Source organism: Drosophila pseudoobscura, chromosome 2, assembly GCF_009870125.1.
Source record: "Drosophila pseudoobscura strain MV-25-SWS-2005 chromosome 2, UCI_Dpse_MV25, whole genome shotgun sequence".
In the NCBI taxonomy this organism is placed as follows: domain Eukaryota; kingdom Metazoa; phylum Arthropoda; class Insecta; order Diptera; family Drosophilidae; genus Drosophila; species Drosophila pseudoobscura.
In genome coordinates this window covers 15,334,140-15,358,266 of record NC_046679.1, presented here as the reverse complement: position 1 = coordinate 15,358,266, position 24,127 = coordinate 15,334,140, and the positions used below count along the sequence as shown (strand labels likewise).

The window sequence follows — 24,127 nt, the reverse complement described above, 5'->3', positions numbered from 1 at the left end:
ACTGATTACTGATTACGTGAGAATAATAATTTTAAACGGCAGTTAAATCAACGCAACGCGTACGTAAACCCTATGTGTGTATGTATATGTAAATGTTGTTAAGCTAGCGCAAATTATACACAAATCGATCAAATATATATACAATATACATCCGTATAAGTATGTATTGAACTACAACAAACCATGAAACAGGAAATTAAACAAATTTTAAGCTACGAAAAAAACGAAAAAAAAGTATAATCTCAAAAAGAAAACAAAACAAATGAAATGAAAGGAATGGAATGGAATGGTAATTATATTTAATCATAGGCATACTGGTAACAGAAAGACATATACGTGTTTTAGCAAACAAAACTGAATGATTTTTTGATAATTTTACAAGGACCCCACAACATGGACAACACACACATGCACACACACACACACACAACACACACACACACAACACACATACAAGACACACAGAATCAGACAGATACACTCATATATGAAAGTTTATATATATTTAGAAAGTGAAATTATTTATACGTTGGCGCAAAAGAACAAACAAAACAAAACAAAAACAAAAAAAGAAAACCAATAAAAAGATGAAAAAAAAACACACACACAAAATGGTTAAAAAATCAACTAATTGTAACTTAATTGATATGGATTTAGTTAGTAAGAATGAGTAGCAGTGATCGTAATTTAAAATTAACAAAGAAAAATAAAAATAAAAATAAACCGAGACAGAAACAGAAACTGAAACACAGGAGAAGCATACAAATCACAATACAAATTAAAGAAAAAAAAAATGGTAAAAATTAAATGAATAAATAAATATACATATATGTATATGTATATATATATGAAACGTGTACGAAAAGCAACAGTAAAATATTGTAAAATGTAAATCGTATTGAAATATTATATTTACAGTTTACAGTCAGACAGAAAAGTCGCAAGCAGTGCAGAATGTGGTTGAAAGTGGCACAGAAAGAAAGAATTAAAGAGAGGGGGAAAAAAAACAGGGGGAGTGTGGGGGGGAGCTCACGAGAAAATAGTTGAACAAGCCTCTACCTACATTTTCCACGCAACACGCAACAGAATGCTTATAGTGCAGCAGGAACGTTTTGAGCCACCAACACTAGCGTTTCATATACCACATAATGCAACTTACTATCTAACACTTAACTTTAACCTTATACCTATTTATCATACTACATACATATGCTCTATGTCTATGTCTACTACTTATATACCGTATACACACTATATACATACATGTTTTGTTAGCGATGCATCGATGCAAGGTAAAGCGATATGATATGAGATATATATATACATACATACGTTGATATCAAAACCCACGACTGCTAGAATTTCAACTGAGAACTCTTGACAAATCAAAAATTTCATACAAGTATTTAGCGAACTTAATCTACAACTTCATACCCCCAAGAAGCAACAACACACAGCCACACACTATGAAAACCTAATGCACACACACAGCCACACACACAGAACACACCAACACACAGGCAATCCAAAAGGGATTTAGATAACAGGGGAGCATGAACAGCATCCTGGGGCTGTCCTTTGGTATGCATTCAAAGCGTTCAAAGCGTAATCAAATATTTAGCCCAACGATAATATAGAATCAATTTGCGCTTCAGCGTGTAAATGTTGATAGTGAAGACGACACCGAGAAAGCAGCATGCGAATTAATAGAACTAATACAGAATCTACAGAATACAGTTTAAAGATGGGAATACGAATATACGAACAGTAATGCAGATACCGCAACATTAAAATTAAAGAATACAAGTGAGCGAATGCAGAGTGCAGCTAATTGACAAAACAGTACACTAAAAGTATTACTTTACCAAGTAGAGAAAAATCACAACTAAGAATTAATTTACAATTTAATTGAGGAGCCGAAAACTGAGAGCCTGCTAGGGAAAGGAGACGACAGGAGTAAGGAAATAATCAACGTACATCCCAAACAATTGTTGCATTTGTCAAAGTCAAAGTGATCTCGTTCGACTGACATTGCTGGCGACGATCAAGGGATCCACGGAGGGGTCCCGGAATTGCATTAGCCTAAAAGATCTAAACTAAAACCTAAAACATTAAACATAAAACGTAAAACAGAAACAGAATACAGAAAACAGAAGCCAACAGTTTTAAGTTGTACAGTACGAGCTGCAAGACGAGATTTTACCAAAATGCAAAGTGAAGCATACAAAATTGAAGACTAATCGTGGATTACATATATATAGATATATATATATATATATATATGTGTACCAGTATATGCACAGGTTCATATGTTGTGAGACGGTGCATCGGTGGACGTGTGCGACATACTGCATGCATACTTATGTACGTGCTACTTTTACAGTTAGAGAAACCAGATATAACGTTATACGTGTATGTACTATATGTAATTGTAGCTATAACTATATATAAATGTATCGAGGAGAAGCAGCAAATTATTAGAAACATAGCGATCAGTCAAATCGGAATGCAGTCAGAGGACGGAAACTATACACGAACCAAAAGGAAATCAAAGTAGGAAAGTAGGAGATGGAAAAACAGGAACCGTTTTTGTTTTACCGAAACCACACACGCAACATATACAACATGAACAGAAACATATCAGCATTGTTTGACATATGAGTAGTTAATTTTAAACAATCACCCTTTTTTACAGTCACAACCCTCAGACAGCACCCATATTTCAGTTCAGCTTAATTCAGTTCAGTAGTTCAGTTCCACGCACACACCTGACACCAGACATCAGACACCAGAGACCACACCGACACCAGACATCTGTACAGGAGGTACGAAGCTCCTGGGATTACGTATATGAATACATTTACAAATCGTTAGTTTGGCAAAAGTCAGAAAAAGTAATAATTAAGGATCGATGAAGATGGAGATGGAGCTGACCGAAGTCGTAGATGAAGGCGTAGGGAATATGTTTGAAGTTTTGGCAGAAGACAAAACCAAGTGGAAATGCATATACTAATTTGTACAGTTATCAATTTATGTTGAATGTTTTTCGGAACGGAGATTCGTGGGGTTATGTGCTCGGTATCCGGTAACCAGTATCCAATATCCAGTATCTTTAGTAGCGGAAATTTTGTGTGTGATTTTTAGTGGAGACGAGAGGCGCCAATCAAAAATGTTGTTACGTTTATGGTTTTGTTCATTTGTTTTGTACAATTAGACAAACGTATACAACTAATATACAATATATACCTAAACATATGTTTATAGTTAGCGAAATCTGGATGTGTTTTATGTGCTACGCTACTTTTATACAGAACTGTTTTCTTTGCATTTGAATTGCGTTTCCGAGACAAACACACTCGAACAGACTCACATACCAAACATAGTACAGCAAACAGTCGACAACAGGCAGAAGTTCCTACTTTTAGTAAAACTGATAAATGATTAAAGCATAACTAACCGAGAAAACCGAGAAAAACCGATTAAAATTGCAGCAGTGAATTTAATACGAGTATGTACACATAACGACAAGTTTTGATTCGATTTCCTTACCAATCAATTGCCGCTTTCCTTTAAGACTCGCTTTTTGATTGAAGTTGGATTTCCTTGGTCTGTCTATCACTTGTGAATATCTGAATATCTGGTGCGGCTTTAACATTAGTCAGGCATTATTGCAAAATTTAAATAGGGTCCAAGTTTTAAATATTAAAAATACAGCTCAGAAGGAGGGAAGGAACGTAGAGATACGATGAATGACTCGAATGAAGTGAATAAAGTGGCGAATGGCCAGCCGTCTAATTGGTTATATTCTATTCTATTCTATTCTACTCTATTTGGTACCCAGTCTTCAGGAAGTTTTTTATGGAGGAGAATAATGTCAGTCCAGTCACTCTCTCACGACAGCCACAGCCACACCCACACAGCCATCGGCTAACTATCTGTATATCGATCGTTGTAACTGAGAAAGAAAGCTTAGCAAATCTGCCCTAGATCTCGACTCTTAACCGCTTAACTAGCCCAACTGCGAGTAGACACACGCGAAACAATCAAAGTTGAAAACATCTATTGAATCAAATTTTTAATTATACACCAAGCAAACCACTTTGAAACTTTTGTGCTCTCTAATTGTACAACTTAAAGGTAATACAACAAGAATAATCATTTTACGCTCTTAACGAAAAAGTAAACAAAACGAAACGAATCGAAACAAAACAAAACAAAACGGCGATGTTTATGTAATGCAAGATTTTTCTCACCAAATTTTACTACAAATCTCTTATGTGTATTGTATATAAAAGAAAAAAAAACAAAAACAAAAACTAATGTGTATTGATATATTTAAATGTATTGCGATTGCAAGGAAGAAACTGCAACAACTGTAACAAACATAACCAGCGCATGAAACGTCAAACAAAATGAATTAACATCCAACAAACAGCAGCTACGCGACTCTTAATTAATTTTTAAACAAACTTAAGATACATTTTCATAATGCGATTGAATTTGACGGCACAAAGCGAAATGTACGAGCGAATTGAGCATTTTGCCGAGCTGAAGATACTTAGAACTAATGAGTAAACTGGCGACAGGAGGCAGGACGTAACTAAGGGAAGTGTGAGATCTGCAGATCTGCAGGCTGCGGCGCTGGTATTGAGACATTCAACTGGGCGCAGCGTTGAGATTGCAATGATATGAAATGAATATTTGTTATGTTACAAGCATTAATTAATTAATTATTATAATATTAATTATTATTGAAAATATTTGAGAAATAAATATAAAATAAAAATGATTCAAATCATTAAAAAACACTCTTTCTCTTCAACTTGGGCGCTGACAACAAGCAGCTTCATGAGCTGCCGAATACATTACATATTCTATAATCTATAATTATTGTTATGTTTTACGAATTATATGTACGAGTATGTATGTAGTAGGTATATTTCTTGTGACATAAATAATACGAGAAAGTGAAAATCGAACTCAATCTTTTTACTATTAATTTATAATTAATTTTTGTATTCAGAATTGTATTTTTCTAAGAAGCTTCTTTTTTATTGCAAAATACAAAAATATAATTTACAAAAAAACAAGTCCGAATAAATCTTGATATCTTCATTCAATTAAAATCTTAATTTTATCAGCTCTTCAATGTGGTAAGCAAGAAGGGGTGAGTATCTCGGAGCGCTATACTTAGGACCTGCTTTTCCGGGCTCAGGATGATTGAGACTGTCGATCGGCATGAAATTCTTAGGCGTACTTTATCATTTTAAGGTTCTATTCAATGGATTTTTTCAATGAAAATTGACTTACAGATTATATTATTTCAAAAATATTCCCATTGGTATCGTTTTTATCTTAGGGCTTACAAAGATGCTTCTTTCGGTTTGGAAGTGATCATAATTAATTCCTTCAATATTCGCCGTTGCAACATTTGTAACTTAGTAAACAAATAATTAAATGCATTATATTGCCTATCGAACTAGTTAAGGAACTTTATTTTGGATGGAACTGGCTTCCGAAACATTCCTGCTGTAGGTAGGAAACTGGCCGGAGTTTGGCTTCTAGACAATTGGTGGGGTATTGTCCTGATGAAGAAGCGTGTGATGTCGCCCTAGGCAGGTAAAGCAGTCGTATGGACTTGGGCAATCTCGAAGCTCATGTCCTCGTGCGAAGCAGTTCAAACAGAGCATTTTCTGCTTGATATAGTCAATCCTCTCATTTACGGTGATCTGTAGGAAACGACGACACTTTCGCACAGGATGATACTTCTTACAGCAAAGATCACAGGGCCGTGACCTTTTGCGTACCTTGGCGTTGGCCTGCTTGGAGGTGCTGGGATTATAAAGCTCTCTCATCTCGAGAATGAGATATCGGCGAAACAGGAATTCACTCATCGCCTCCCAGGACGGAATCTCGGTAGGGTCGGCTAAGGACTCTTCCCAGAGCATCAAGATCTCTCTGGGCAATTTTGTGGAGGTCAGGAAAACCATCCAGCAATCCAGCAATTCGGCTGCGGATAATTCGCATTGCTCCAGGGCCGTGACGCATCCATTGACAGTATTCAGGAGCTCTCTTAACTCAGTTGCAGATTCAGAATGTATTCTGGGCAAGCTCCAAATGGTCCTGATCTGGCTGAAGACTGCCGATCTCCTGTTAAAACGCTCTTTGGGAACGTCCTGTGACGCCACTGTGATCTGGGCGGACATTAAAGTAGTGGACCGGGAACTTCTCGGGTTGTTGAGCTGGAAGAGGCTTGCCCCGCGTTGCACTGCGGAATGACTTTTCGTTTTGGCAGCCTGTGACGTTCTACGAGAAGTAAGAGGATGGTTTAATTATTAAACGGATTATTTATAACATTTGTCAACTTTACTGCGGTGTAAAACAAAAACGCGAGTATCCCACCTAAAAGCCGGAGTACCCCGAGCACGGGTAATCGATCTTGTGTGCAATCGAAATGTAAAAGTAAACAACCGAATAAATAAATACATAAATAAATTTTAAATTATTTGGAATATTGTGTCTGGTATAAGTGAACGATCTAATTATTGTGTGTTTCCCGGAAAAGACTGATCTCCAGATTTGTGTATATTGATAGTATTTAATGAAAATGTTATTGTAGGCCGGCAAATTGTGTATAGAAATTTAGACAAATGAATAAATACATATTGCTAATGACCGTATTCTTTTATATTGTTTATTCCTTTACATTGTACATTGGCATGGAAATGGAAGCTTATCATATGCACATATCATACATACATACATATGTATGTACAAGGTAGAAAGTGCTTGGAAGAACGATAGGAATGTAGGAGGAAAAGGAATAGGGTAATAACTAATTTCTTCGGGAGCGCAACAGGTACGTTAGCTGGCGGGAACATTGGATTATAATGTATTCCGTGACTAACATTTATAAATAAATGGATATTCAAATTGTCGCAGTACTAATTCTGGAAGTTTATACGGACGACGGGTGCCGAGTAGGGGAAAGGATGAACATATGTACGTAGATAAACAATTTGTACTCACCTGAATTATGGATCGCAAGAATTTTCCCGCGATACGAGCTCCAGGAACTATAATATATCCGGCTCGAAAGGCCAAGTGATGTGGTGGGCAGGTTTCCTGGTGATCCAATGAGTACGTACTGTCGATCTATAGTGGCGTGGTGAGACGTCTTTCCCCTTCAGTAGATGTGTGTGTCGATAAGCGAATTGCATTGTATGTTGGGGATGTGTTTTCATACACCTTTTTGGCGCAGTCGATATTTAATGCACTAGAAGTTATGCTTTATAAGAATGCCCACAATGGAACGTGAGCCCCGTGTGCTGACGGGACCAATAAAACAAAAATAATTGAAAAACAATCCAAATTGTTTTTAATTGTATCGAAAGTCACAAAGTGTACATTGAAAGAAATGAGAAAAGGAAAATTAATGTGTGGAACACCACATGATCCGATGCGACGAAATCATCCCCCGGAAGATACCAGCACCTATGTATCCTACATACGCACTGTACTCTTGTCCAGCCATCAGGAGCCTACGTCTCTCGTGAACGTATTTGCGCGCAGGGACTTCCGACCACGACACACATACTTGTAGTCACATGCGAATAATTTAGTAAATATAACAGCACAAGCCCGCGCTTCAGCAGGAGCGGAGCTGCTGCGTGAGCCTGTCCAATAGTCAGCAGGGACCAGCGATTCGCATTGCGAATCTACGTTCAGGTTGATTCGCGACAATCTTTGGCCCATTGCAAAAACTCATCCAACGCGCTAACGGCTAGATTGCGAGTCAGGGCCTTTACGCGCAAGTTGCGATCGGTGGTGATAAGTACCAGCTCCGTTTGAATGAAGCACTTGCCATCTGTAGCAAGATATGTTAGGATAGGTTAGGACTGCCCTGAAGATGGTTCTAGTGCAACCTTACCTTGACATTGTTCCGACTTGGTAGTCTTGGAAACAGCTATGGCCGTTGCCAGAATTTTGTCGTCGTTGGACAAATACTCTTCCTCAACCAATCCGAACACCGAGGCATTTACAAAAGATCCCTTTGTAGTTGCACACCTAAAATGGAGTCAATCAGGGTAGAGCAACTCTTGAAAAGAATATAAATCAAATGGGTGTCTTACTTCAAGTTGCTCTTGGCCGACTTGATGAACTCCAGGGACTTTTTGGCGCGCGTCGACACCTCGTCAAAGTGATGGATACGTTTCTGCGTCTGCCGCGAGTTGCGATACGAGTCCAACTTGACGCCTTTGGAAAGCCCGTCCAGCTCTTTGACGACTGTGAGAGGTATTATGAGCGTATAGCGCTTGTATTCCATGGACAATTTCTCAATGTCCTCCAGACAATCAATGAAGCAGTTGGTGTCCGGCAACAGGTATCGCGGACGCACCTCTATGTATATTTTTGTGTCAACCAATTTAAGAATTTCCTCCAACTTGCTGTTGCAGAACTTCTTGACCCTGGCCTTCTCCTCGAGCTCCTTCTTTAGCTTGCACAACTGCGAAACATCAAAGTCAGTCGAAGGGCAGACCGCAATTTCCTTATCCGACTTGGTCTGCTCCTCGCCTTTGCCCATGGAAGCCGTATCCGAGGAAAGGCCACAACTTTCTGCATCAAAACAGTTCAGAGCAACCTTCATATCGTCATTGAGATCCTCAATGGTGAAGCTGGAGTTTTGTGGCTGCTGCAAGGCATCCTGATGCAGCAAGAAGCAATCCTGAAACTGTGCTATCTTTCGCATGCGCACAAGGAACTGTATGCGCTCAGACCCACGCTGTCCGTCGACTCTGCTCGTCTCCTTACCCAACGGACTGAAACCGCTCAGGGCGATGTCTTCATTCAAAATGATTTTGGACAATTTTTCAACGTCCTTCTGGTCGAGCTTGTACTTGCCGAGCAACCATTCTATGTTTACGAAAAGGGTTGACAACTCAGCCCAGCAATCGATGAAGGAGTGCCTGTGGGAAATTAAAGGACTGATAAGTAGTGTTCTCGATGAAATGGAATGCAGTAGCACATACTCCTCCGAGCGCACCGGCTCCCACAAATCCACATTGATGCTCAGCCAATGGACGTGGACGTTCACAAACTGCAGATAAGTGTTTATGGTGGTGTACCTAGAACGTGATAAAAACAAATTCAAAAACCAAATTCCAAGGCCCATTTCGCATTTCATACTTGTCATCAGAAAGAGACTGAACGCCCGAAGATTCCTCTAAACAGTTAGCAAGCGTTTCGTTTGTTATTTTCAGAATGAGGCCAAACAATGAATTGGCAAAATTGAAGCTGTGATAACGCATCTCCCGACGTGCCACTATAAAATATATATGAGTGTACAGCGCATTAATTTCAATTGTTATTGAGCTTATCTGCTATAATATGCTCGCACCTTTGCGCTTGTTGTGCTCCATGACGAACAGGTTAAGTGCCGCCATTTTCAGCAGTTTGGAACGTGACAAGAGGTTGGTCTGCTTTAGAGCGACACTCAACTGAATTTGAAGCTTTCGAAGCAGCTGGTACAATGAGTCCACACTAAGAACAAGTCACATGAGGGTATATCTATAGTCAATGTACAAATATAGCCATGAGGTGTAACTCACTCTGTTCCATTGTAGAGCTTGCCGATCAAGTACAAGTAAAGGGACATAACGCGTGGCAACAGATCCACTGGTGACATTTCGTCGTAGCGGTTAACCTCGGCCATGGTGACCTTGTTTTTACCCTTTTTCTTTAGATCCGAACGATGCAAGCAGCGAATGCCATCCGGGTAGATCCAAACTTCCTTTCGCATGTGCTTGGACTTCTCGTTCTTAGTGATTGGGCCACAAGCGAAGGGAGATTTTTTCATTTCAGTCTCCTCGTACTTCCGGCGAATCTCGTCAAACAGATCCAGCAAGCTCTCTTTGGCTGTTTGAATTGAGTTTGAAGTCAACAAGCTGCGCACATAGTAGTATACAGCATCGAAGCGCTTATGCTGCATAAATTATATGCCATATTTAATAGTTACTCGAATAGATCACTGAAAAGTGCGCAGTTAACTTACATGAAAAATAGCAACGATAGCCAGCTGGTTGTAGGGCGCACCGTTTCCGGGCACTAGCTCCTGAGCACGATGGTAATAGCGTGCAGCCTCCAGGTAGTCCGTGCCATGTACATAATTAACCCGATAGCGGGACAGGTCACCCAGACAGATTAGAAGGCGTTGTGCAACCACCTTGACGGCGCTCTCGAAGCGTGATATATACTTTGCCATTAGTTGGTCAAAGACAGTATGGTAAAACTGGAGCGCTTGTTCAATCAGCAGCAAGGTGTGGGTACGGGCCTGGTCGGTCTGCTGCCGCCTTAGATACTCGCGCACGTTGTAGAATAGCAGTTTCCAGAAGAAAGCATCAACTTTGTGCTCGCAGACAAAGCGCAGCTCCTCCAGCATCAGTGTTTTAAAGGCGCCCTGTAGCTTGTTTTGGATATAGCAAAAGTTCTTCCAGTTCTGCAAAGAGCAATGCACAATTTTTGGTGAAGCTGTTCGGTCAGCCAGCAGAATTAGTCACAACTTACAACTAGTATTAGGTTCCTGTTCTGCAACACCAATAGTTGGTCGTACAACTGTACAATTTCCTTTGCATTGGCCATAGACAGCATAGGCTCGAACCACTCGGGATGCTCGGTGGTCAGAAGAGTCCGCTCCTGCGGCGAATGGGGAGTATGCGCCTTATTACTCTTAGTCTGAGTGCGCCCACGTCGCCGTCCATAATGACAGGACTTAGCAGTAGCATTGTCAGACACTGTTGCCGTGACACGCAATAATCCCGGTATGCATACATCCCTCAGTTGCTTGTTGCTTGACCCGTTGGTATCCAAAACGGGAATTTTTTCATTGCATTTTTCCTTTGCTGATGAATTGCTCAAAATCTTGACTGTGAATATGTCAAAGTGAAAAAACATGATGTGATGGTAAAAAACAACCGTGACGTATTTAAACTTACTTGGCCTTGGGCAACTCTTTGTTGTTTTTGTCATCGCCATCGGGGGCTCCGAATTTTCAGCATCTTCTTCCAACGCTGTTGCTGTTGCGTGGCTACAGCTAGCAGCAATTTTGTTTTGCAGCCGCTTCGGTAGCGTCCCAATGATCAACGATACCTCATTTTGTTCTTTCGTTCCCTTTCGACTCATATTTCAAGCGATTCTTTTGCTGGTACATTGATTTCACTTTAATTGTAATCCGCCTTTGTTGCAGAGAGTGGAAAATTTTGTTTGTATTTGATCACTTTTGGAATGAATAGAGTGTTCGCCAGACGATGTATCTGCAATGACCATATGCTACAATAATACCAGCAGAGCTCAAGGCAAGGCTGGTTTTGTTGCAATAAAATTAATGTTACTATTGCTAATTTAATATTTTTTTATTTTGTGTGTGGTAAAAATTTACGATTTATCGATATATACCATAAGAAATATACCGAAAATACGTCACAGTTTCAAGATATATTGTAAATATACTGACGAATTATTTCATCATATTGCTTGATTTTGATATTCGGATAAATATCACTAGTTAGCAAGCACCCTCCGCCCTGAGCACGTAATTTTCGCCAACTGACGAATCTCTTTCCTACAAGACTTGCTAATTGAAGTTCTCATCCTAACTGAATTGCTTGTAAAACAGGGTCTAAACAAAAAAGATCATTTATACAGTTTCCACAAAATACATTTGTTCTACAAGATAACTACACAATGGCTACGTACTAACTACATTTTCATGTAGTTAAGAGGAAATGTGTACGTTTGAAAATTTTTTGTCCTTTGGGTCAATGTCCTGGGTCCATGGAAGCCAGTGTGAAAAAACTCCGTTATCCACTTTTAATATGCTTTTTCTGCATTTAAAAAAAGTGAGATTTTGATGGCAAACGATCAGGAATTCGGTTCTAATCATTAATTAGTATTCGATGCTGCCTGCGACATGGCGTTAAATGGCATTTCTACACGATTGCTACATTGGTGCAATGGACAAGAGGGTGAGTCCATGACGGAAAATTCTAGAAATTACTATGAAAAGTATACAAATGTGCAAGGTGTGTGAGCTAGACATGGTGTCTAAACTGAATCAGTGTGACATGGGCAGAAATATAGCATCTAAGTTTCAAAATATACCGTAAATATACTGAGCCCACCTTATCTAAACAAGTGATCAACTCGAGCCAAATCGCGGCAAAGAATACTGTTTTTGAATTCTTCTTATAGACCTGCCACCTGCCTCTTTACTTGCAAACAAAAAAACACGATAACTTCCGCCTGAGCTGCGCTAAAATTATTCTAGATTTATCATGTTGGGAAATCATTTTCCTGCATTTTGATATTCGGCTTAATATTACTAGCCAGCTTAGGCCCTCGGCCATCAACGCATAGTTTTATTCGGGTTGTACTTTTAAGTACTCCTCTTTATTGGATTTTATCTAAAAAAAAAGGATTAAACAAATAAGGTCAAATAATAAAGCGTAAGAGGGCGTGAAATAAACCGTAAGTGAAATGGTACGTTATTTTAACACTTTTTGCTTATTTACCGATTTTTTTCTTGAATTAATATTTGAATTCTGTTTTCATAGCTGATTTGAAACATTACTAACAACTTTTTCTCAGATTGATATATTTTGACCTATTCACTCATTTCTTTATCTACTCTAAGTCTCTGTAAGCTGCAACATTTCGTTGTGATAGCTTTAAAATAGAGACTAACTAATTTCTAATTAGTGCTGCCATTCCGCAGCACATGTTGCTGAAGGGAAGTATAGATTATCGTCTAGCGAAAGGGATGTGAACTTCGTATGGAATTTATGACTTAATTAGTAAAATCGTTGCGTTTTCAAATTTTGTAGCACTTGTAGCAGTGTGAAAATGTCTTCACACAAAATTTTGTTGCCCTAGTTTTTTGTACAATATCTGAGATCCAGGCGCTCATCAACACGAACAGAATTCTAATACTATACTATATCCCCATATTGGCAGGATTGGCAGAGTTAGAGTGCCTTTTTTCTTGGAGATTTGTTAGCCGACCAAACAAAATATTAAATGCACTCCTTTTCGAGCGAAAGTTGTTCTTAAAGAATACGTTGGATCCCAATATGATCCACGTCGCGGCTATTTTAATTTGAAAGAAAAGTAAACGGGGGTAAATGAAAAGGGTTCAAATACATCAGGTGTAGTGAACCCATGCATGCACATACATATGTGTACATATAAATATGTACATACATATATATGAGCGTATAAATGTAAGCGCAGTGACATAAAAAACTATTGTTTATGTTTCACATTAATTTTATACAGCAACATGATCTGCCCCTTGAGCACGGATCAGCTAGCTGCCCAAACAGATCAGGCATTTTCCCAAAACTCGGGCAGAGCCCAAACGAGGGCAACCCAATTATACATTACAAGCGTTGCTTCGTGTTTTTTTCTCCGCAGATAGAACATGAAATCTTTTTTTGTTAATTTTCACAATTGAAATCTCGATATCGATAGCAAATTAGCGGCTGAACTGAAAACAGTGATTTCGTTATCGGTCACTTTTAAGGTATTTTATAAAATATGCTAGAACACTGGTCACTCTAATTCATGAATTTCATGGTCACTCTAATTCATGAAAACAATCCGTGGTTGCCCAATATAAATTTGCAATTGTTTTTATTTGATATCCACGGTCTTCTACTGTTAAATGGCACAGGTGGCATTCCTCGATAACTTGCTGAGAGAATATCTCGTGTTTCGAGGCTTCTCCAGCACTTTAAAAGCGCTGGACTTGGAGCAGCGGACCGAGAGGGACCAGCACTTTCGGGCCGAGCGCATCCTGGAGCAGTTTACATATGCCGTGCAAACGTACGACCTGCACGGCCTACGGAGCCTATGGCTACACCTGGACAATAATCTGTTCACCAAGCTGGACCACACCTACGCCGTGGGTAAGCAGCCCACTGCGAACCCGCCAATTGCTCCCAATCTAACATACATACATTTTTGTGTGATTCATTGCATGCCTTTAGCCGTAAAGAAACTGGAGAACAGTCTACTCAAGTACTATCTGGTGACGGCCTACAGCAACCACAAGTCGGAGAAGATATCAGAGTTCTTCAACAAGATGGCAGGCGAGCTGCAGCAGCAGAGCGAGTGGAAGGATTGGTTCTGTGGGTTGAGATTTGGAATCCCCTTGACATTCATTGATTGATGTTTTATTTGTTTGCAGATTTCCCCTTCTGCAAGAACGCAGAAGAGTCGCCCAGCTTTGCTCTTTACTTTACCAAACAGTGGCAGGACACGTCGCTTTTGTCGCTGCGCAACTTCCTAACGACCGTCTATCAATGCTTGCCACAGCCCTCGTTTGTGCGTGCCGAGCAGGAAGCGGCCCATATGCAACGGCTCAGTGAGGACAATGTTGGCCTACGCTCTCGACTCCTACAAGCGCAGCAAGAGCTGCAACAGCAGGCGCAGCAACAGCCAGTCAGCGGTAGCTCGCACAACTTGAGCGGCGACGCTAACACACGGCGGCGTAGTGTTTATCGGCATCAGCAGAGCCTAAACGATATCTTGCCCTTCGACATTAGTCCGCCGGGTCACATAGTCGACGACTTCTGCATCATTGCCTCCGAGGCGAACAGTGTGGGCCAGGCCAGTGATGCGCAGGCTCGTGGGCTCAAGCTACTTATACGCAATATTGGATCTGGAAGTTCTCCAGTTCTGGGACGGAAGGATCAGGCCGCCAGCTCGGTCGGCGACAAGTCGACCAAGCGCAGATCCGGCAGCGTGGGCCGCAGTTGGATATAGACATGCAATAATCGTAGTAAATCAGTGATAGACGCATTCAAACATTCATATATTACTGCCTGGTCTCTGTGTGTTTTTCAATGTATTTATTGATTAGCAATTCTCCTTAGCTCGTAGACGTACAAAAGAAAGAGCAATGCGTGTAGCGTAATACATAATTGCAATAAATAATGTAAAATTACAAATAAATATAATGTATTGTATAGACGATTCGTATTTGCATTCGTATTCGTATATAAAATATCCGTTTATACAAGCAGCACAATTTTAAAAATACAGTTTATTGTATAAAGGTATTGTGTGTATATAGGTAATTGATATATGTATAAGTTTTGCATAAAGTAGCATCGGTTTTGACACGTTCCATTTCGTCAATAAATGCAGGTTCAGCGTGTGGCTAGTGGGTAAGTGTCGGTGAAGCCTAAGGATTAGGATTGCTTGTCTCTCGATTATCCGATTGTTTCTTATGGAATACATATGTATGTATCTATCCGAACCCACCCGTGCGAGTATGTGGGTGAGCGGTTTCGGGTCCTACTTCTGTGCCTCCTGCGAATGCAAAGGCGGGTTAGACCCGTTTGCATCGCCAAGTCTCTTAGAGCGCTGTCTCAAACGACGGCAGTGCAGTGGCCACTAGTGGAGCGTTCGCACATTTGTTGCTCTCTGCACTGGATCCTGCAGAGTTGCCTCCTTTGCCCGCGAAGGTGTGCTTAAACTCGCCGCGCATGAAGTTGTTCTGCTCAGTTTGCAGGAAAAAATTGCGCTTCAGATCGTAGCTGGAGGTGACAACAGGGGGGCTGATTGCTGTTTCTCCCGCCTCAGAGCTGGCACGGGATCCTCCGCTTGTGTTGGAGTGATCCTCCTCGCTGTTGACCTCTGGTATTGTGGTGGACATAATGTCCGTTCGTGGTGCGGCAGATGCAGCGGCCACCACATTAACAGGACCACGGGTCTTTGGCACAAAGGTCTTGGATGGCGACCCGAACTGGCCCTGGCGCAGCATCCTGCGGTTGGCAAACGTCTTTGGCGAGCCGCTCAGATCGAGCAGCTTGAGACTGGAGTTAATCGTGGCCTTGGCTGCTCCTGGCGCTGCAGTTCCCACTTTGGCAGCGGGTCCACTGGCCTTCGTCGTTGGTGCTGGGCCAGATGGTTGACCGCACGACTTCTTCAGCAGTTCCACGGCTGACATTTTCCGCTGTACGGGACTCGTCTTGGCTGACTTGGCCAGCAGCAGCTTCTTGAAGTCCATCAACGTCGTCTTGCTCTGACCAATGCGATCGGCGCAAGTGTTCAGTCGCTCCGGCGCATCATCGCTCCAGTTTCGCGAGGGCTGCTTCATTGGCGGTACTTGGGCATTCTCTCCTGCCTTCTCCACCTCATCGCGAGTGGGCGTGGACGTGAGGAAGGCTCCGCCGCGAGTTCTTGGCACAATTGGCGATATGTTGCTTTTGCCATTTGGGTTGTCCACTGAGGGGCCAGCAGCTCCAGTGGCGGCCGCAGCCCGGGCCAGGCGATCGGCTCGGCGTATTGGCGTGGCGTACAGATCATCCCGGCAGGTAATGTTGCCACTAGGCTGTGCTTTCTGCTGGTTGCGGCGACTCTGCAGGGTCCAGTAGATGGGTGCGCTTCGCTGGAATGGCGTGGCTGAGTCATCTGTGGGCTGTGTGGTGGTCTGTGCAGGCTGCACTTGCTCATAGATGTTAGAGAAACGTTGATACCCTGGGGAGAAAAGATAAGTTCGATGCGAATTAGTCAACGGATACACAAGTCTGCCGATTTTGTCATGGGTTTTAGTAGGCAATTTCAAGTGCGGATGGTTAGGATAATCGACTAGAGAAGAAGCATTCAAAGCAAGCGGCGCCATACATACCTGGTAGTCTCGAATGAACGTATTCCCCTCAAATTTTATGCACGATTAATGTATATACATGGATCTGGTGAACTGGTGCTTGGGTGCTATAATGTGAGGATGCTTTTGTATGCTTTGGGTGCATGTGGGGGTGGTGGATGGACGGTGGTATAAGTATGGGAGATCCTTTACCTCAATCAGCCTTGGGTATGGTATGGGTGCCATGATAATGTCAATGATTCAATGCCAAATTTTCGTTTCGTTTCTTTTCGTTTCGATTTATTTTTGTTGCAAAAACATTACTTACGATCGGTGGGGTGTTAGATGTTCTTTTGTGTGGAATGTGGTTTGGACTTAGGCGAGAACTTAAGGTTATGGCCATGAGCTAATTTTTCAAACTACGAGTACTACAGACTTGAGCACCTCCTCCTCCTTATGGGAGCAAGAGTATGTTATCGTTAGTTCTGGGAAAGTGTGCAAAAAACTACTACTACTACATTAACATAGACAAACACACATGCTGGCATGCTGGAATAAATGATGCAATAGAAGTCTTTTGCACGCTTTTGATATTACACAAATTTTGGATAAAAAATCATAAATAATTCGAGTAGTTTTACAAAAATTAGCATCATAGTCGTGGTAGAACATAAAAAACTTACTTTATAAAGTACGTGAATGGTGCAAAAAACTTTACAAAATTTACAATAGACATGTGTTGTGTTGGAAAAGTTATTATTTATCATCTCTCAATCGATCATTTATTGTACATTTTGGTAACTGAATGATATAGATAATTGTGTTTGATCTACAGAACGATCGAAAGAACAGGACCCAAGATTTGTATGTTAAAACTTTTGAATAAAATATATGCCGGATCCCATTATTCTGAGTGTCTTTTGGTCTGTTGGCTGTCCTAGAATTCACTACGGGATTGTTCGTTGAATGTAATTCGCTTTTAGGGATGTTTTTGCAATGCTCTGGGAGTAGGTTCGTTCTGGAGTGTGCCCAAAATTCGTATGAGAGCCCGACATATATTAAATACAAATTGCAAATGAGCAAAGAAAATGTTGACAAAAAATTAAGCGTGACGGACAACCAGTCCAGCGTCTTTCGAGCCGACTATTGCTAAAACTATTCCACACAGGTACAACAACATGTTGGTTTATGTTAATTACAATTAGTTACAAACATATAGTATTTTTTAGGGGTAACACAAATAACATTAATCTTTATCGCTATGGTTAAAACACACACAAACAAAAAGTTGGTTATTTAAACGGTTAAACGGGCCCAAAATTGGGAAAATAAATTACAAAACAAAATATCAGGGTGTTCCCCTGTAGACTGCCGCAAGGGATAGTAGTATATCAAGCGTAGGAGCGCAGCAGCAGTGGCAGGGACATTGAACCCCAAGATACAGGACTCGAGACTCCACCAGGCAATTGAACACGCACACGAGCCTAGTGGCTGGCAAAGTGGAGGCCACATTAATGAGCGCCACCATGTGAAGATGCTGTGTGGTGCGGAGATTGTCAATTATTTTGCAGTGTTTGCTCAAGACGGCCTCCTTGAAGGGGCCTGGGACATGTGTGAAAAGGGTTGGGCATTGACAAAAGGTCAAACTACAGCCAGGGACAGGCTTTTACCAGATCTCCGTCACCTCGAACTTTTGCAAAATGCGCTGACGACGGACCCCGTTGTCGTCGTGGGGCAGAATGATTTTGAAAGGCCGCAGCAGCACGCTATCCACAAAGGACTTGTGGTACTTGGGGGCGGGCATGGGCGCTGTTAGTGCCTCCACATCGTCCTCAGAGTCGGAGTCGGAGTCAGAGTTGCGTGCAGCAGTGTCTGGGTCTGGCTTTTGTTCGCTTTCTTGGGACTCATTGGCCAGGGCCAGAAGGGCTGGTGAGTCATCGAAGTTTTCCAGCGATTTGTTCTTCAAATAGGAGGAATCGTTGCCGGAAGTGAGGGACAGGGAGAACTCATCGACGAGGCGCTCAAAGGATTTGGCTATCTTGCGCTCCCCTCTGGTGCTGGCAGGTGTGGCTGGCAGGTTGCTGAGGTTGCGCAGCCTAAGGGAACTTGTTGCATGCTGCATGGGGGGCAATGTACCCGAATTCGGGCCTGCGAGAGGGCCTCTCTCGGCACCGAACGAGAGCTGAAGTCCCTGGTTCTCCTTATTCATTTCCAGCTTCAGCTCGTCGTTGGCCAGCCTATAGCTGTTGTTGCGCTTGAGAGCGGCACGAGGCTTGCCGGGATTTGCATTTGCATTTGCATTCGCACTCGGATTCGGATTCACATTCGGTAGGGAGAAGTGCACTGCAATTGGGTCAATCGATAAGGCAGGGGGTGGAGTTGGGGCTGGAGTCGCATTGTCATTTACTTTCGCCCTCGGCGGCAGCAGGGGTGGCAGCTGCTGCTGCTCCACCGCCTGCCCACCTTCATCCCCATCTTCAGCCCCACGGGGGTTAGTTTCCATTTCAGCAACCCTCACTTTCGACTCGCAATCTTTTGGATGCTGCTGCCGCTGTGGATGCTGCCCTACGCTTGATATGCTCGTGCCCATTGATGCGGATTTTGACTTGCTTTTGACTCCAAAATTGTAGTGTTTGTTAATGTTTGTTGCTGTTGCTGTTGCTGCTGCTTCTGTTGTGGCAGTGTTGCAAAGTAGCGTGTTATATACATTAGCAGAGGAGGAACAGGGTTTGGATTCGGTTTGGGGATTAGACTTAAGTGTAGGTGTAGGTGTAGGTGTATGTGTGGGTGGGCAAGCGAAATGGCAACTGTCTGCCGGCGGCTGGAGCACTAGCTTACCTTCTTCGCCGGAGTGGGCCGACGCCGTAGAGGAGGACGAATTGGTGGCCGTGGAGCCAGTCGATGAGTTGGACTTGCCCGAGGGCGAAGGCATCATGTTGCCCGTTGCCGGGGCAACGGCGGCGGCGGCTGCAATTGTTTCGTAGAAGGGATTCGTGTGGTTGGCCAGCAACTGCTTCTGCTCCTGGTAAGTGGCTCCGCCGACTGTCGCTGACTGATACGCAGCCATGCTGCTGCTCTGAGGGATCTTGCTGAGCGGCGACTTGGCTACTATGGGACGCACATTGGCCACCTTGCGGTGGTTGCCAGCGATACCGCCGCTGCTCAATAGCAATAGCTTGGCGCTCTTTGTTGTCGCCGTCAGAGGGGATGTGGCCGTCGATTCTGCTTCTATAGATCCGGGTTCTCCTGCTGCTGCTGCTGCTGCTGATGTTGCACTTTCGCCCGTAGCGGCGTCTCGCGTTGCACTGAGCAGGGCACTTTCGGTTTCCTTTACGTAGGGCCCAGGTGCAAAAGTGGTGTGTGCACCCTTGCGCCGCTTCAAGCTGTCGGAATCGTAGATGACTCTGCCCTCGGCCGTCGTGCGCACCCGACGCTGCTGCTGCTGCTGTTGCTGCTGCTGAGCGGCGACGAGCGATTTCTCCTCGCGCAGTTCGCTGATTTCCGCATACATCGGCACCCCGCAACCCTCGCTCCGGGTGGGTTGCTGCCTCTGCCGCTGCTGCTGCAGATGGGGTGGCGGGGTGGCCTTGCCAGCTGCTGCCGTCTCACCGGGCAGCAGCAGCTGTGCGCAGGCCCCGCTCTCGCTCAGCGGCAGCGGTAGGGCAGAGGGAGAGCCATGGGTTGCATGCCGACGCAAGTGCTGAGGCAGCTCGTTCAGCGACACGTACTCGGACGTAGCAGAAGCCGAAGCCGAAGCCGAGGCTCCGCGACGAACTATGTCATTGGAATAGTAGATGCCGAGGCTGGAGCCAGCGCCCGAGGGCGTAATCTTTGCCCTGTGATTGTTGTTGTTGTTGCTGATATCCGCAATGGTGACGTACTCGCCGGCCAGGTCGTAAAGCTCATCGTCATTGACGGCACTGGCGGAGGCGGGCTTAGGCTTTGGCTTAACCGGAGAGCTTTTTCCCGGCACAAGCTTCACCTTGAGCTTCTCAAACATTCCGCTCAAAGCTTTCGTTGGCGTCTGCTTCAGCTCGTTTAGGTTGTGGTCTTTGCTACTCTCCGGATTCGCATTTGTTGGTGTCCTCTGTTCCGGCTCTGCGGCATCATCCTGGTCCACATCCACGTCCACGGAGAGATTGGTGAGGGTTCGATCCGCCTGCGACTGGTGCTCGTCATCGTCGCTGGTCGTGGGCGTGATGATGCACATCGAGGGTATCCGCTTCGAGGTGATGGCCGTCTTCTGCTTGATCCGCTCGATCCGCTCCACTCCCTCCAGATCCGAGCTCTCCGAGAACTCCAGCTCCGTTGCCCCGCCCGGTAGAGGCATGGCCGAACGCTGCTGCTGCTGATCCTCCTGCTTGGCAGCATCCTCTGCATTGGGCGCCATCTTCACGTTCCTCTTGATGGTTCCCGTCCGTTCCAGTGTGCTGCCGATGGTGCTGCTGCTGTAGCTGCGCTCCAGGGTGCTGCTGCTGGCACTGGTGCTGTTGCTCTGACTGTGGCTCTGGCTCTGGCCAGAGCTGTGCTTGCCCAGCGAGCTGGTCCGCTCCGGCACATCCGGCCCGGAGATGGCTCCGTTCAGGAGCGTGGTGCAGACAGTGCCCGCCGAACTGGTCGTGGTCGAGGTCGAACCCCGGCCGTACAGCTCGTACTCGTTCTCCGCGTTGAGCACCGTCTGGTTGGACTGGCTGCCGAAGGAGTAGGAGCTGGTGTGCAGGCTCTGCTGCAGCGGGGTCATCGGTGGCTCCTCCTCCTTGAGCGTGCGCAGGCCGCTGTCCATGTGGAAAGAGGTGTAGTAGCCCTCGGTGTCGCAGCTGTACGCGGAGCTGGTCTCGTCGTCGAGATGGTTGGGATACGCACCAGCCTCCGTCTGCAGCTCCGGCGTAGCTGTGCCCTCGCTGGTCACGCTGCTCGAGGCGGAGGTGTTCAGGAATCGCCGCCGGCTCATCATCGAGGAGGGCGGTCCACTGCTGTTGCACGGCTGGAAGCTGGACACATTCAGCGAGGTGTTGGAGGCACTAGACTTGGGCTGCATGGTGATCTCACTGCCGATGGAGGCGCGTCCCGACTCGGAGCTGGCGCTCCAGTTGCCGCTGGAAGAGTGCGGCTGCTCATCCTTGCCGGCCAGGCCGTGCAGTCCGTTCCGCCGCTGTCTGTTCAGCGTGGCCGTCTCGCGCATCTTCACGTTGGCCGCCGCCAGCGTGGAGGAGAGCTGGAGCTTGCCCCTCAGCTGGCCGCTGCTCGACACGCTCATGCTCTTCTCCGAGGAGGAATACGAGGGTTTTCGTTCGTGCGAAAACCGAGATTCACTCTTCTGGGCGATCAGATCGTGCACCACACACTCTTCGTCGATGTCGCGCTTGGGCTTCGCGCTGGCCTTGGACTTGCCACCAACCCGCTCCACGCTCGCGGAGCCGAGGCCCGGCGGCGATCCATGGCTGCTGCTGTCCGGCTTCTCGGCGGAACTGTTCTGGGAGCTGCATCCGCTGGTGTCCAGCTGGCTGCTCTCCCCAAGGCCGTTCAGCTCTCCCGCCCGGTGCATGAACTTGAACCGGTTGCGGCCCCACTGCTTCAGGGAGTTGAGGCGGGTCAGGGTGCTCTTGCCTTTGTCGTAGGGCAAGGCAACAGATTCCTTTTTTAAGATGTCGCTGGACTTGCTGCGTCCGAACTTCTTCGACTTCTTGGCGCCCTCCGGCGTGTCCGCACTGGCCGCAGCCGGTGCCGGCGATGTGGCACTCGATGAGGCATTCTGCTTCGAGGAGGACTCTCCATTTCTGCTTACGTGTGTGGGAATTCGGGTTTTGCATAAATTGTGCAACAGAACACACACATTTTTTGTTGGGTTAGGAGGGAACATAAAAGAGAAAATATATGTTTGGTATTTGGTTAGCATATTTGTAATGATTGATGGAAGATGTCATATGGAAGATGGAAGATGGAAGGAAGGGCATGGAAGACAGCCTCGTAGGATAGAGCCACACAGAGAGAAGGAGAGAGATGGTACGAGTATAGCAGAGAGTATAGCAGAGACAGAGATATTCCTATGTAATGGGATTATTGTGAGAAGTTTTTCAGTCAAGATTTGCTTTTAGACGAACGATCTATTAGAGACACAGATGCACACGCACACACAACAGACATGGGAATAGATGGGAATCTAGAATTGTTGAGTCTAGAATCTAAATTAATTAATGGCACAGTTCAGAGGTTAATTTTCCCGAATACATTTGTATTTTTCGTTTCTCATTTTTCATTTCTCATTTCCCATTTTCTGGCTGTTCCCGCCGCCGCCTCATCTGTTGATTATTAGAGACGATTACAACATCTACATTTTAGTTTCGAGTGGAGCAGATCATCCATCCCGCCACTCTATGAGGCATCTATGTGGCATGCAAAGTGCCAGCGAGTGGCAGAGAGAGAGGGCGCTGGCGCAGGGAGATAAGAATTCGACTCATTTCGATTCTGGGGCAAGAACGGCCCGAATTAGGGGATTCATCGGGCTAGAGGCTGGCGGGGAGGGGCCCCAAAGTGCAGTCATTGCTAAAAGATTTTCATTGAATTTCAATGTATACTCGAATGAGCACAAACAAAATCAAATACGAAAGAAATGCCAGCTTTCGGGGTGGTCGAAGTTTTGGATACCCTTTGCAGGAAATTCAATCTAACAAAAGAAAACCAACTCGAGTGCAGCATTAATGTGCCGCATAATGCAAAGAACATTTATGTCCTGTCTAAATGCTGAGTCTTTGCCTTGCAAACATATTTGATAAAAGAAGACTACCCCTTTTCGGTGTGAGGGTAACAAAGAATCACGGATTGAATGCACTTACAGTTTGGCAAGCACTGGCCATTGGGGCGTTAACTTTTTCGCTGGTTTCAGCATTTTTCGACTGCTGATCGCACAGCATACAAATATTGAACAGCATTGACATAATGTGGCACACAAACTTGTAGTCTGTCTTTCTGTGTGTTTCCGTGTGTGTGTGTGTGTGTGGGTGTGTGTGTGTGTAGGGTCTCTCATGTTGCACATATAGAACGCAGTCAAATGGAATGACGCCGTCTCTGGGCTGTCGCTGGGACTTGGAGCCAAAAGTCCATGGCTTTTGTGGGCATCCGCCCAACAAAACAAAATAAGATTTATGAAACTTTTAGCAAAAGGCGTCGCGTCGTGTCGTTTCGTGTGCGCCGTGGCATTTGAAAAGCACAGGAAAGGCTGAGAGTCTGAAGTAAAGTAGAAACTTGTGCAAAATCCTACAGAGGAGTTTGCCTCTCGCATGATTTATGCTGATGATGCGGCGGACAGCGGCGTGCCGCGGAGGAGTTGCAGGAGAGAGAAGCTTGAAAGAGTGGGTCGACTGACTGACGACTGACGACTGACTAGATCCCAGCTATAGGCCCAGAGAGGAGTGCAAACGTGGAGTGCGTGTGTGGGTGTTCGAGGCTCGTGGCCTGGCCAAGAATGCATGGGTGCCCCTC

The 24,127-nt window shown here is 44.5% G+C and overlaps 4 protein-coding genes across 6 annotated transcripts in view; 1 reads left to right on the top strand and 3 right to left on the bottom strand.

The window, feature by feature from the left end:
- Positions 1–5,546: 5,546 nt before the first annotated feature.
- LOC117184816 (uncharacterized) lies at positions 5,547–7,194 on the bottom strand. The gene is made up of 2 exons (XM_033383762.1): positions 7,030–7,194; positions 5,547–6,306 (listed from the first exon to the last, which is right to left on the bottom strand). Exon 2 carries the CDS (start codon positions 6,204–6,206, stop codon positions 5,562–5,564), a length of 645 nt encoding a protein of 214 aa, XP_033239653.1. The 5' UTR covers positions 6,207–6,306; positions 7,030–7,194; the 3' UTR covers positions 5,547–5,561.
- A 199-nt stretch (positions 7,195–7,393) lies between these two features.
- On the bottom strand, positions 7,394–11,472 carry Smg6 (Smg6 nonsense mediated mRNA decay factor). The gene is made up of 10 exons (XM_001358838.4): positions 10,992–11,472; positions 10,564–10,922; positions 10,052–10,495; positions 9,609–9,982; positions 9,398–9,540; positions 9,187–9,322; positions 9,030–9,125; positions 8,133–8,966; positions 7,931–8,067; positions 7,394–7,867 (listed from the first exon to the last, which is right to left on the bottom strand). The coding sequence occupies exons 1-10, from the start codon at positions 11,176–11,178 to the stop codon at positions 7,725–7,727; spliced, it is 2,853 nt and encodes a 950-aa protein (XP_001358875.2). The 5' UTR covers positions 11,179–11,472; the 3' UTR covers positions 7,394–7,724.
- A 2,124-nt stretch (positions 11,473–13,596) lies between these two features.
- LOC4801841 (WD repeat-containing protein 91) lies at positions 13,597–15,025 on the top strand. The gene is made up of 3 exons (XM_001358837.5): positions 13,597–13,961; positions 14,043–14,183; positions 14,243–15,025. The coding sequence occupies exons 1-3, from the start codon at positions 13,718–13,720 to the stop codon at positions 14,818–14,820; spliced, it is 963 nt and encodes a 320-aa protein (XP_001358874.2). The 5' UTR covers positions 13,597–13,717; the 3' UTR covers positions 14,821–15,025.
- The window catches only part of gukh (NHS actin remodeling regulator GUK-holder), a 42,021-nt gene continuing 32,785 nt past the window's right edge, over positions 14,892–24,127 (bottom strand). Inside the window, exons 5-6 of one of the 3 annotated variants that reach the window (XM_003736564.3) lie at positions 19,487–22,425; positions 14,892–16,539 (exon numbers count right to left, since the gene is read on the bottom strand). In XM_003736564.3, the coding sequence (XP_003736612.3) occupies positions 15,416–16,539; positions 19,487–22,425 (4,063 nt within the window). In that variant the 3' untranslated portion in view covers positions 14,892–15,415. Of the gene's footprint in view, positions 16,540–16,935; positions 22,426–24,127 lie in introns of those variants that run through there. The other 2 variants (XM_003736566.3, XM_033383648.1) reach the window with 2 other exon arrangements.

Bases quoted from the DNA above. Each gene is read 5' to 3' on its own strand.
- LOC117184816 (XM_033383762.1), bottom strand. From the start codon at position 6,206: ATGTCCGCCCAGATCACAGTGGCGTCACAGGACGTTCCCAAAGAGCGT.
- Smg6 (XM_001358838.4), bottom strand. From the start codon at position 11,178: ATGAGTCGAAAGGGAACGAAAGAACAAAATGAGGTATCGTTGATCATT. The intron at 9,323-9,397 runs GTGCGAGCATAT...TATATTTTATAG, and splicing joins GGAGCACAACAAGCGCAAAG to TGGCACGTCGGGAGATGCGT. The intron at 8,068-8,132 runs GTAAGACACCCA...ACTCCATTTTAG, and splicing joins TCGGCCAAGAGCAACTTGAA to GTGTGCAACTACAAAGGGAT.
- LOC4801841 (XM_001358837.5), top strand. From the start codon at position 13,718: ATGGCACAGGTGGCATTCCTCGATAACTTGCTGAGAGAATATCTCGTG. The intron at 13,962-14,042 runs GTAAGCAGCCCA...GCATGCCTTTAG, and splicing joins GGACCACACCTACGCCGTGG to CCGTAAAGAAACTGGAGAAC. The intron at 14,184-14,242 runs GTGGGTTGAGAT...ATTTGTTTGCAG, and splicing joins CGAGTGGAAGGATTGGTTCT to ATTTCCCCTTCTGCAAGAAC.